This window comes from Solea senegalensis, unplaced genomic scaffold (assembly GCF_019176455.1).
Source record: "Solea senegalensis isolate Sse05_10M unplaced genomic scaffold, IFAPA_SoseM_1 scf7180000016112, whole genome shotgun sequence".
Classification (NCBI taxonomy): Eukaryota; Metazoa; Chordata; class Actinopteri; order Pleuronectiformes; family Soleidae; genus Solea; species Solea senegalensis.
Window position 1 is genome coordinate 1 of NW_025321596.1, and position 11,725 is coordinate 11,725.

Genomic DNA, 11,725 nt, shown 5'->3' on the forward strand with positions numbered 1-11,725 from the left:
GGAAGGTGTAAGCCTAGCTCCAGCAGGGGAACTGTTAGCCTAGCTTAGCATGAGGAAGGGTTAGCCTAGCTCAGCAGGGTGAAGTGTTAGCCTAGCTTAGCACAAAGCATGGAGAAGTGTTAGTCTAGCTCCAACAGGGGGGCGTGTTAGCCTAACTTAGCATGGGGAATTGTTAGCCAAGCTCAGCAGCTCAGAGTTTTCTTGTTGTTTTCTTTTCTTCAGGACTAAACTGTTGTGGATCCACACCACGTTCGCCTACATGTATCTGCTGCTCACTGTCTACAGCATGAGGAGACACACGTCCAAGATGCACTACAAAGAGGACGACTTGGTAACAAACACAGAGCTCTGGACACATGAGTCCATTAAAGGGACATTCTGTGTTTGTTCATCTCTGTTGTTTTTTGTCTGGCAGGTGAAACGAACTTTATTCATCAATGGAATCTCCAAATACGCCGAGGAGACGCAGATCAAAGAGCACTTTGAGTGAGTGTCCTCACACTGTCTCTGTCCTAACTGTCTCTGTCCTCTCTGTCTCTTTCCTCACTGTCTCTGTCCTCTGGTGTATTCAGACAGGCCTATGAGAACTGCACGGTGCTGGAGGCGAGAATCTGTTACAACGTGGCCAAACTCATGTCTCTAAACGCTGAGAGGTGAGATATGCCCCCACTGCCATGGCCTGGTGCATGCTGGGAAACATCATCACCTGACATCATCACCTCTGGTCTTCATTCTCAACTCAGTTTGTGTGTGTGTGTGTGTCACAGGAAGAAGACAGAGCGTAGTAAGAAGTTCTTCACTGACCTGATGTCAAAGGAACACGTTCCCACGATGATCAACCCCAAACCCTGTGGACATCTTTGCTGCTGCGCCATCACTGGCTGTGAGGAGGTGAAGCTCCGCCCCACACTCTGCTCAATCTTAAGCTCCGCCCCACACTCAAATCAACATACTCATCAGCTTTTATTTTAGCAATTTCACTTTGTATAAAGTATAAAATCTGCTCGATCAGTCTGAAACTTTAGCATGGCTGCTAACATTATAACTCTCTGTGTGTTCATCCTCAGATTAACTTTTGCACTGATCCTAACATGCTAACTCTCTGTGTGATTAGCCTCAGTTATTGCTAACATGCTAACTCTCTGTGTGTTCAGCCTCAGATTAACTTTTGCACTGATGCTAACTCTCTGTGTGATTAGCCTCAGTTAATGCTAACATGTTAACTCTCTGTGTGTTTAGCCTCAAATAATGCTAACTCTCTGTGTGTTTAGCCTCAGATAATGCTAACATGCTAAACTTGTGCAGGAGGAGGCGGTCAGCTTCTACACGAAGAGAGAGGCGAAACTGAAGGAGGAGTACAGGAAGGAGAAGGAGAAGGTTCACACCAAACCTCTGGGCATGGCCTTTGTCACCTTCCAGAATGAGGCAATGACTGCTAGGTGAGCCACGCCCCTGACCCCGCCCCTATGCTAACCTTGTTTCTGGCAGGAGTCTGTGGCCCTTTCTCAATACTGAAGTATGCAAGGATGTACTTGCGTACTTGAGAAGTACGCCTGGAGTAGATACTAATAAGTATGATTCTCCAATTGAAACAGCAGCTACTTCCTTGTTCTACTGTTTGAATGGCAGGTGGCACCAAGTGCTTAAGCCTCATTACCGCTCCCTACAGTGTTGATGAATGAACATGTGAAATACTTTTAATGAATGCATAATATTGTTATTATTTTAAATATTTAACTTGATTTATTAATTTATTTTTTATTAACTTATACAGTACAAAGTGGAAAATACAGTAGATATATTACTGCATTGTAGAGTAGTGTGTGTATATATATGTATACAATGACCGTGCGACTTTAATATAAATCTAAAATTCAAAGTTAAAGACTTTCAAACTGTCAGGTCAAAACATTTACATTAAAAACAAAATAACACGTCAACAACAAATCTATGGATCACACCAAGCATCTAATGACTCCTCCTCTGTGTGACTCCACCCCTCTGTGTAACCCCTCCCCTCTGTGACCCCACAGTATTCTGAAGGACTTTAACGCGTGTCAGGTTCAGGGTTGTCGCTGTCGCCAGGAGCCACGTTCCTCTCAGTTCAGCGAGGTTCTCCACGTCCACAGCTGGAGCGTTTCTTACGCGCCCGACCCACAGAACGTCCGCTGGTACGTCCACAAACTCCGCCCACCTGAAACCAGACTTTAAACCCTTTTAGATCAGCTCACACTGTGTCCTGCTGTGTTCCTGCAGGGAGCACCTGTCCCTGGGCGGAGTCAGGTGGTGGATCCGCTGCTTCATCATCAACTGCATCCTCTTCATCCTGCTCTTCTTCCTCACCACACCTGCCATCATCATCTCCACCATGGACAAGTTCAACGTCACCAAACCTGTGGAGTATCTGAACGTGAGAGAGCTCAGCCACTGTGTGCCCACTGTGTGTCCACTTCAGGTCATGGTGGGACTCGTAGGGGACCTACTGACCCGTCTCTCTCTCTCTCTCTCTCTCTCTCTGGCAGAATCCCATTGTCACTCAGTTCTTCCCGACTCTGCTGCTCTGGGCCTTTTCTGCTCTGCTGCCGACCATCGTCTATTACTCCGCCTTCTTTGAGGCTCACTGGACCAGGTATGTGTGCTGCTCCTCCCCCTACTGTTACTGCTCCTTCTCCTCCTGGTCCCTCTCTTTATTTCCTTCTGACTTATTGATTGTTTTTGTTTCACAATATTTCATAAAATATTTAAATATATGAAATCTGTCTTACTCTTATAATCAAAGTGAAATGAGCTCAAATTCACACTTTCACTCTGTGATTACATGAATCACAGTCAACATTAATTTCATTGTGACATTTTGTCCCTTGGTGTGACCCTGGTCTGACTCTTGTCTGACCCTGTGTTGCGCCCTCTGCAGGTCAGGAGAAAACAGGACGACGATGCATAAATGTTACACCTTCTTGATCTTCATGGTGCTGCTGCTGCCGTCACTGGGACTGAGCAGGTGATCACATCCACTGTGCTGACCCTTGACCTCTGCTGACCTCTGTTGACCTCACTCTAACGGCTGATGTTTGTTTTCAGTCTGGACGTTTTCTTCCGCTGGCTCTTTGACAGGAAGTTCCTGGCTGATGGGACACTCAGATTTGAGTGAGTCCATGAAATAATTTCAATTTCAATTTTTTAATATTTCACATTTTCTTCAACGCAGCAGTTCAATTTTATTTAGTGCAATAAACATAATTTTAATGGACTTCTATAAATGATGTTAAACTCTGTTTCCTACCATGTTCTCTCTGTCGCCCCCTTCAGGTGCGTCTTCCTACCAGATAATGGAGCTTTCTTTGTCAACTACGTCATTGCGTCAGCGTTCATTGGGAACGCCATGGACCTGCTGCGGATTCCCGGTCTGCTCATGTACATGATCCGTCTGTGCCTGGCTCGCTCGGCCGCAGACCGCCGTAACGTCAAGAGGGTGAGGTCACATGACACGCGTGTCCATCGCTGTCCAGCATTGTCTCGCGTCCAATCGTTGTCTCGTCTCATCAATGTCCATTGTTGTCTCGTGTCCATCGTTGTCTAATCTCATCATTGTCCATCGCTGTCTCATGTCCATCATTGTTTCGTCTCATCATTGTCTCATGTCCATCATCGTGTCGTCTCATCATTGTCCATCGTTGTGTTCTTGTCTCATCGTCCATCGTTGTCTTGTGTCCATTGTTGTCTTATGTCCATCGTTGTCTCGTCTCATCATCCATTATTGTCTCATCGCTTTCCATGTTTATGTCCATCGTTGTCTTGTGTCCATCGCTGTCCATCGTTGTCTCATGTCCATCACTGTCCATCGTTGTCCATTGTTGTTTTGTGTCCATCGTTGTCCATTGTTGTTTCGTGTCCATCGATGTCTCGTGTCCATCGTTGTCTCGTGTCCATCATTGTCTAGTGTCCATTGTTGTCTGGTGTCCTTCATGGTTCGGTTCAGTTTGGGACAGTAAAGTCTGGGTCAGGCTTGTGGGTAGTCAGAGTGTGGGTGGGGCCTGATGGACACAACGACAACAATACGTCAGCTCTTTCCTTCAGTTTGTCTCGAAAAGACAAAGTAAGTCTTTGGACAGACTGTGGACGTTTGTCTCCACTTCCCTGGGATATTAACACAATTAAATTAACACAGTATTTCTGTCGCCCAATCAGCTGACTGTTGTGGGTGGAGCCAGTCTAGCTGGTATCCCATGATAAGGAACAGTTGGAGTGGGTTATTTTGGTTCTATTCCTGATGGAAACTGAACTGAACCAAACTGAACCGTTTATTTGTTGTTGTACTAACTCTGTTGGCCTCATGGGGGCGCTGCTGCGACTGTATGCTGACGTATCGCTGGTGTCGTCTCTCCAGCACCAGGCCTACGAGTTCCAGTTCGGAGCAGCGTACGCTTGGATCATGAACGTGTTCACGGTGGTGATGGCGTACAGCATCACCTGTCCCATCATCGTCCCTTTCGGTCAGTTTCCACCACACTGCTCCCCCTACTGGTGCAGATACACAGGGTTAGCACTGATTGCATTGATTTACAACAAACTTCAACAATGTCATTTTATCACATGAAAAAATGTTTGATGGACACGAACGAGGAGACATGAATGAGGTAAAAAAATGATGAGGTAAAAACATGACAAGGTGAACACATGATGAGGTGAAAACATGACGAGGTGAACACATGACGAGGTGAAAACATGCGCTGTCAGTCATGCTTTGAGTGTGATCATTTTGAAGATCTTCTGTCTTAATCTTTGTAAAGACAGTGTCAGTACCAGTTTGGACCTGTAGAGGTGTTGGTGCAGGTGTATTAAGTCACATGCTGGTCCTGCGCAGGTCTGATGTACATGCTGCTCAAACACCTGGTGGACAGATACAACATGTACTACGCTTATCTGCCGTCCAAACTGGACAAGAAGATCCACTCCAGCGCCGTCACTCAGGTGGTGGCTGCACCGATCCTCTGCCTCTTCTGGTTGCTCTTCTTCTCCACTGTCCGCACAGGTACGTCTCCATTGAGCCATCGAGTCTCTATGTCCTTATGAGTCCACCTCAAAATAAATCTTAAAAAAGTCAATTTTAGTCAAATTTTTATTATTATCATTATTGTTATTATTATTTCAGACGAGACAAAATGATTGGACAAAGATTTGAAGTATGTTTTTAACGCTCACAGGTTTTAAGACGCCATACTCAATGTTCACTCTGGTGGTTCTGATCGTGACCATCGTGGTCTGTCTGTCCCACGTCTGCTTCGGATACTTCAAGTACCTCAGCGCTCACAACTACAAGGTCAACAAAGCATCCACGAAAGATTGTCCACGTATAGAGGACGTTGTCTCACTGTCTGTCTTATTCTGTGTCACTGTGTCTGTCTCACTCTCTGTCTCACTTTGTCTGTCTTACTCTGTGTCACAGATTGACACAAAGGACAGTGACGTGGACACAGTGGAGAACGGTCGTCCGACTCGTCCCTCGTCCTCACCCTCCACCAAGTCTCAGGTGAGTAGATGAAAGTGACTGCACTTCATTGCCAAAGTCTTGTTAGCTTTGATTAATGTTACACAGTAAACCCAGTTATGTTGTTAACTTACTTAACTAGTTAAACCGCCTAAGTAAAGATGAAGTGTTTCTTAACTCACACTAAATGTACACAGTAAGAACCAATGAGGAAGCTCAGTCTTGATTGTGTGTTGTGTTAACCGGATGTGTTTCCGTATGCTCCTCCTCCTCCTGCAGCAGCAGCAGCAGATGTACATCGCTCAGGTTCTCCAGGACCCAAACTCAGACGAGCCGGGCAGCGGCGGTGAGGAAGACTGCGCGTCGTCTCAGGACGACGAGATGCTGAACGGAGGGACCGGCATCAACGAGGCGGATTTCCAGTCAGGGGAGGACAGTCTGATCGCCAACGAGGTCCACCAGTAGCTGGACCACAGAGAGTGGGCGGAGCTAATCGAGTGTCTGGACATTTGGAGAAGAAACCATCTTTGCACATGCAGACTGACCACTGTGAGCTCCGCCTTCTCTCCGCTCAAAGACTTGACCCTGACCTTGGACGCCAACGCTGTGTCACCGTCGTCCAGTCCCACACATCTGTCCCTCCTGTCCCTCCTGTCCCTCACTGTACATAACCACAAAGCCAAACCTCATCATCTTTAGTGTCCTCTGTGGCGGTTGGACGGTGGGGTTTGACGTTTCTGTGCCGCTTCTCGTACTCGTGTCTTGATTCCTCGTCCCATCTTGGGTCATCCTTGGACCCAGGGGTCAAAGGTCAAACAAATTTCGCCACCCCCCTCCGGTTAGCAAAGCGCTAAATAATTCAGCAGGCTGTTGTCGTGGTAGAAGCAGTTCCCTCTTCACCCTGTCCTCTGTTTCCATGAAAACATCTCCTGGATGTTTCTGATTCACTCTTCATGACCTCCAGAGACGGTGGATAATAATTCACACGTTCACGGCAGAAACTGACATCACAGCTCTGATACTCCTGTTGTTGATTTGCTGAGCTTTTACTGCATGAGGTTTCAATTTGAACATGTGGGAGCACGACGTGTGCCACAGTCACAGCAGCAGCTTCAGCTCCAGCAGCTCTAGCAGCTCCAGCAGCTTCAGCTTCAACCTCAGCAGCTTCAGCAGCTCCAGCAGCTCCAGCAGCTTCAGCAGCTTCAGCAGCTTCAGCTTCAGCAGCTCCACCAGCTTCAACTTCAACCTCAGCAGCTTCAGCAGCTTCAGAAGCTTCAGCTCCAGCAGCTTCAGCTTCTGCAGCTTCAGCTTCTGCAGCTTCAGCTTCAGCCTCAGCTTCAGCCTCAGCTTCAGCCTCAGCCTCAGCTTCAGCCTCAGCTTCAGCCTCAGCTCCAGCAGCTCCAGCAGCTCCAGCAGCTTCAGCAGCTTCAGCAGCTTCAGCAGTTTCAGCAGCTCCAGCAGCTTCAGCTTCTTCCAGTCTAGGACCAGAATCAAAACACCTGAATTTCCTTAAATCAGCTGACAGACGGAACGTTTGTGTCTGTGGACGTTTTTATTCTCCAGAACTTTGTGAAGACTCCACAATGTGGGACAAGAGCAGTGTTTTTTGACAGGGGGGCGCTCTATGCTGTTTTTGTTTGCGCGCGCGCGTGTGTGTGGACACACAGCTGGACTATGAAAGCGTTTGGTCACAGCGCCACTCGCTGGAGAACCTGCAGCGTTCATGTCCTGAAGTTTGTTTGTTGATTTCCTCTACACCTCAGAGATGCTGCTTCCAGATTGGATTCACACGATGGTGATGAGGTCACAGTCTGTGACTTGGCAACTTTCAACTCTGATTGTTTTCTGTCTGATGATGTCATCAGTGTTTGATTTTTCAAAATTCTGTCTGCTTCTGGTTCACATTGTTCTGGTTCTGGTTCAGATTCCTCTGGTTCTGGTTCAGATGTGAACTTAGGGTTGAGAGCTGCTGCGTTCACTGACTGTAGGAAAAATAAGCGTGATATTTTTGTAACCTGAAGCGTTTGATGCTGTGACAATGTTTTTTAAACTGTGTGCGTCTGTGTCTGTGAGTGTATGTGTGTGTGAGAGAGAGTGTGTGCATGTGTGAGTGAGTGTCTGTGTGTGGGAGAGAGTGTTGTGTGTGTGTGCGAGAGAGAGAGTGCGTGTGTGAGTGTCTGTGTGTGTGAGAGAGTGTTGTGTGTGAGTGTACCTGTGTGAGTGAGTGTGTGTGTGTGTGAGTGATTGTGTGAGAGAGTGTGTGTGTAAATAACAATCTGCTTCTCACTCAGCTTTAATTTATTGCTGTGTCATTTATTTATTTTCTTGTATTTGAAACATTTGTCTTATTTATGTTATTGATGAATAAAAATGGCTTCATCCAAATGTTTCATTTCTTCTTCACGTGTGTTGGAGGTGGAATGAGTGTTGTTATAGGTGGGACAGATGTTGTTACAGGTGGGACAGGTGTTGCTATAGGTGTTACCGGTGGAACAGGTGTTACCGGTGAAACAGGTGCTACCGGTGGAACAAGTGTTGTTACAGGTGGAACAGGTGTTGTTACATGTGGAACAGGTGTTACAGGTGGAACAGATGCCACCAGTGGAACAGGTGTTGTTACAGGTGGAACAGGTGTTGTTACAGGTGAAACAGATGTTGTTACAGGTGGGACAGGTGTTGCTACAGGTGTTACCGGTGGAAAAGGTGTTGTTACAGGTGGAACAGGTGTCGTTACAGGTGGAACAGGTGGACAGGTGTTGCTACAGGTGTTACCAGTGGAAAGGTGCTACTGGTGGAACAAGTGTTGTTACAGGTGGAACAGGCGTTGTTATGTGTGGAACAGATGTTGTTACATGTGGAACAGATGTTGTTGTGGAACAGGCGTTGTTACAGGTGGAACAGATGTTGTTACATGTGGAACAGGTGTTACCAGTGGAACAGTTGTTGTTACAGGTGGGACAGGTGTTGCTACAGGTGTTACCGGTGAAACGGGTGTTACCGGTGGAACAGGTGTTGTGTACAAAACTCACACGCACACCCGTTTTGTCTGAACCAACACTGCCTTTTACTTTTACCGTTATTGTCACACATTCAACATGTATCCATCCCATAATATTAACGCAGTCCCTTAATGGTACATTCCCCACTATCCAGCAACATACAGCAAAACGCCATGTATGTGACCCATGTTTTTAGAACATAACATTTCTCCCCCCATTCAAAAACACCCAAACGTACAACCAAGATGGCAATACAACATGACAGCACAGAGTACTAGGCAAGAGTCCATGACAAAACTGCTTAACTAAGCATGGTAATTCGTGACATAGTCACGCAAGACAACAGGCCAAGCTCTGGCTCGCACCGGCTCGCACCGGCCTCGGGTCTGGCACCACAGGCTCCTGGCGAGGTGCCATGGGGGGTGGAACAGGGGCGGGGGCGGCACCGGAACCGGGGGTGGGCCCGGATCAGAGGCCATGTTATACAGGAACAGCGACGGGCCCTGTGCCGAGGCTGTGCCCTGAGAGAGGGGCTCTGGGACTTTCCTCAGCCTACTGGAATGCCACCGTGATCCGTCGTCGAGCAGAAAAGTGGTCCAACTGCAGCAATGGAGGCGTTGCAGGTAAGGTTGGGCTGGAGAGGCTGAAGTGAGCAAGGACAGGAGGCGAAATCAACTGTGTTTTTAACATTGAAAAGGACTCAGTGCACTGTGGTGACCAGTCCCAGGGCTCCTCCTTCTTCAAGAGCTGGCGAAGGGGTGCTGTTGTTTGTGAGTAGTTGTTCTCACTGTTCAGCTGTTCAGAGTCAGATGATGTTTGGTGAGAGCCTCAAACACTCTGCGTAGGCGGGCATCGTGGGTGGCAGACTTTAGCGAAATGGTTCAGTTTAGAACAGTTTCTGCAAACCTGTCCACGGACAGGGCACTGTGATGCTCTTGTTGCGTGGGAGCAATTGTGTCCAGGGCCCACAGGGAGGCGCTTTCTGTTCATTTGTTGCACAGGCCGGCTGTCATCACTGTCAGTGGGCGGGGAAAACTGTGACGTAATGTGCATCCGTGCCCAGTGCATCAACATAAGCATTAAACCCTGTCAGCCACCGTGTCCATGGCACCGCGGGTTCCCCGGGCACTGCGAGAAACACTTCGGGTTAAATCCAGCCATCCTTGTCGCCAAATGTTGTGTACAAAACTCACACGCACACACGTTTTGATGTCTGAACCAACACTGCCTTTTACTTCCGTTATTGTCACACATTCAACATGTATCCATCCCATAATATTAACGCAGTCCCTTAAAGGTACATTCCCCACTATCCAGCAACATACAGCAAAACGCCATGTATCACAGTGTGACCCATGTTATTAGATTATAACAGTTACAGGTGGAACAGATGCTACCGGTTGAACAGATGCTACCGGTGGAACAGGTGTTGTTACAGGTGGAACAGATGCTACCGGTGGAACAGGTGTTTTTACATGTGGAACAGGTGGGACAGGTGTTGCTACAGGTGTTACCGTGGAAAAGGTGCTACCGTGGAACAGGTGTTACCGGTGGAACAAGTGTTGTTACAGGTGGAACAGGTTTTGTTACAGGTGGTACAGGTGTTGTTACAGGTGGAACAGGTGGGACAGGTGTTGCTACAGGTGTTACCGGTGGAAAAGGTGCTACCGGTGGAACAGGTGTTACCGGTGGAACAAGTGTTGTTACAGGTGGAACAGGTTTTGTTACAGGTGGTACAGGTGTTGTTACAGGTGGGACAGGTGTTACCGGTGGAACAGGTGCTACCAGTGGAACAAGTGTTGTTACAGTGTGCATTTGGACTATCTGGGTATCTCATAGGACTACTGGAATTAAGCTAAGTATCACTTCTGTAGGTCTTTCTTATTTGGTTGCTATTTCATTAATTGCTATTTTATCTAGCTGTGTTGCTTGACTTTAGTGACTTTTGACTTGTCTGTTTAGTTAAGGTGAAAGTTATTTAAGATATTTTGTCTGCTAGGTCAAAGACAAAGTTGTTATTGTTGCTGTTTTGACCTAGTTTCTATTGCCATCACCATCACCAGGTGAGACGTTTCACTGGCTACAGGGGCATGGCCAACACAGCTGTAACCAATCATCCCCAGTCAGCTTCGCTGAAGTGTCATTGGCTACAGGGAGTGGCCACTCAGCTGCAATCAATCAGCACCTAATCAGGTGTCTTTTAAAAAGCAGCACTCACTTTGAAGCGGCAGACTCCTCAGACGAAGACTCAGGAGTCTAAACCGGAGTCAAGACTCAGGAAGACAAAGACAAAGACAAAGGAGTCTAAGGAGTCTAAGGAGTCTAAGGAGTCTAAGGAGAGGGTTTTAGTACAGAAAGTAGAGACGAGGTCTCATTTGGCACATTTTAGAAACATCTGTGCCATTTGTATTTTCTCATGTATTAAACTACTTTTTTCACTTTTATATCACTATTAGTGTTCAATAAAACACTTTTTGGCCTCGAATCAAAGTTCCTGCAGACTTTAATATATTTTACATTCCAAAAACGAACACCAGATGGCTCCATTGGGCTGGGTCTCTCTTTGCTGGCCTGCGTCTCAGTGAGGGATCTCATTGGCTTCCTTTCAGCCAAAAGAAGGATGTTGAAAATGTTATTGTAAGCTTTGTTAGCCAATGAGAAGCAGCAGAACGCCCGGATGTGAGACTGGCGTTCATGAGCCTTTGGATCATGGATGGCCCTTTCTCAATACTCAAGTATGCAAGTATATATTAAGTATTAATATATACTAGTATTTTCTAAAAGTCAAAGTCCTTGTCTATTTTTTCATGTGTCATCACGACACTTGATGACTTCATGAACTGGGTTAAAGGTGAATAAACTGATCAGTTATAATTAGAACAATTATCATTATAGCTCTGTATTCCCACAAAGATGTTAGCCCCGCTCCCTCACCAAACTTTTTCATGATGCTAACAACAATGTAAGTTAGTCAAAGATAGGTCAACATAAAGTTAGCTTAATGTAAAGCTAGCTATAAGTTAGCATAAAGTAGCTTTAAATGTGTTTCTTCACATCATGGGAACAATGGTCGCAAGTTTGACTCCACCCCTGGCTGATTATACTCAATTCCATTGTAAGTTGATTTGGATAAAAGCGTCAGCCAAATGACATGTTATGTAATGTATCATTGGTGGGTGTGGTTTAAAAATCTCTTCGTTGGATGGTGCAGCCTCGATGATTGGGACACAAACACAGA

The 11,725-nt window shown here is 46.6% G+C and overlaps 1 protein-coding gene across 1 annotated transcript; it reads left to right on the forward strand.

The window, feature by feature from the left end:
- Positions 1-217: 217 nt before the first annotated feature.
- Positions 218-6,633, forward strand: LOC122762826 (CSC1-like protein 2). The gene is made up of 16 exons (XM_044018010.1): positions 218-331; positions 416-486; positions 573-653; positions 768-891; positions 1,306-1,439; positions 2,034-2,171; positions 2,257-2,410; positions 2,523-2,629; positions 2,915-3,001; positions 3,082-3,147; positions 3,310-3,472; positions 4,388-4,493; positions 4,865-5,032; positions 5,205-5,320; positions 5,447-5,530; positions 5,771-6,633. Exons 1-16 carry the CDS (start codon positions 260-262, stop codon positions 5,951-5,953), a joined length of 1,854 nt encoding a protein of 617 aa, XP_043873945.1. The 5' UTR covers positions 218-259; the 3' UTR covers positions 5,954-6,633.
- Positions 6,634-11,725: the final 5,092 nt, after the last annotated feature.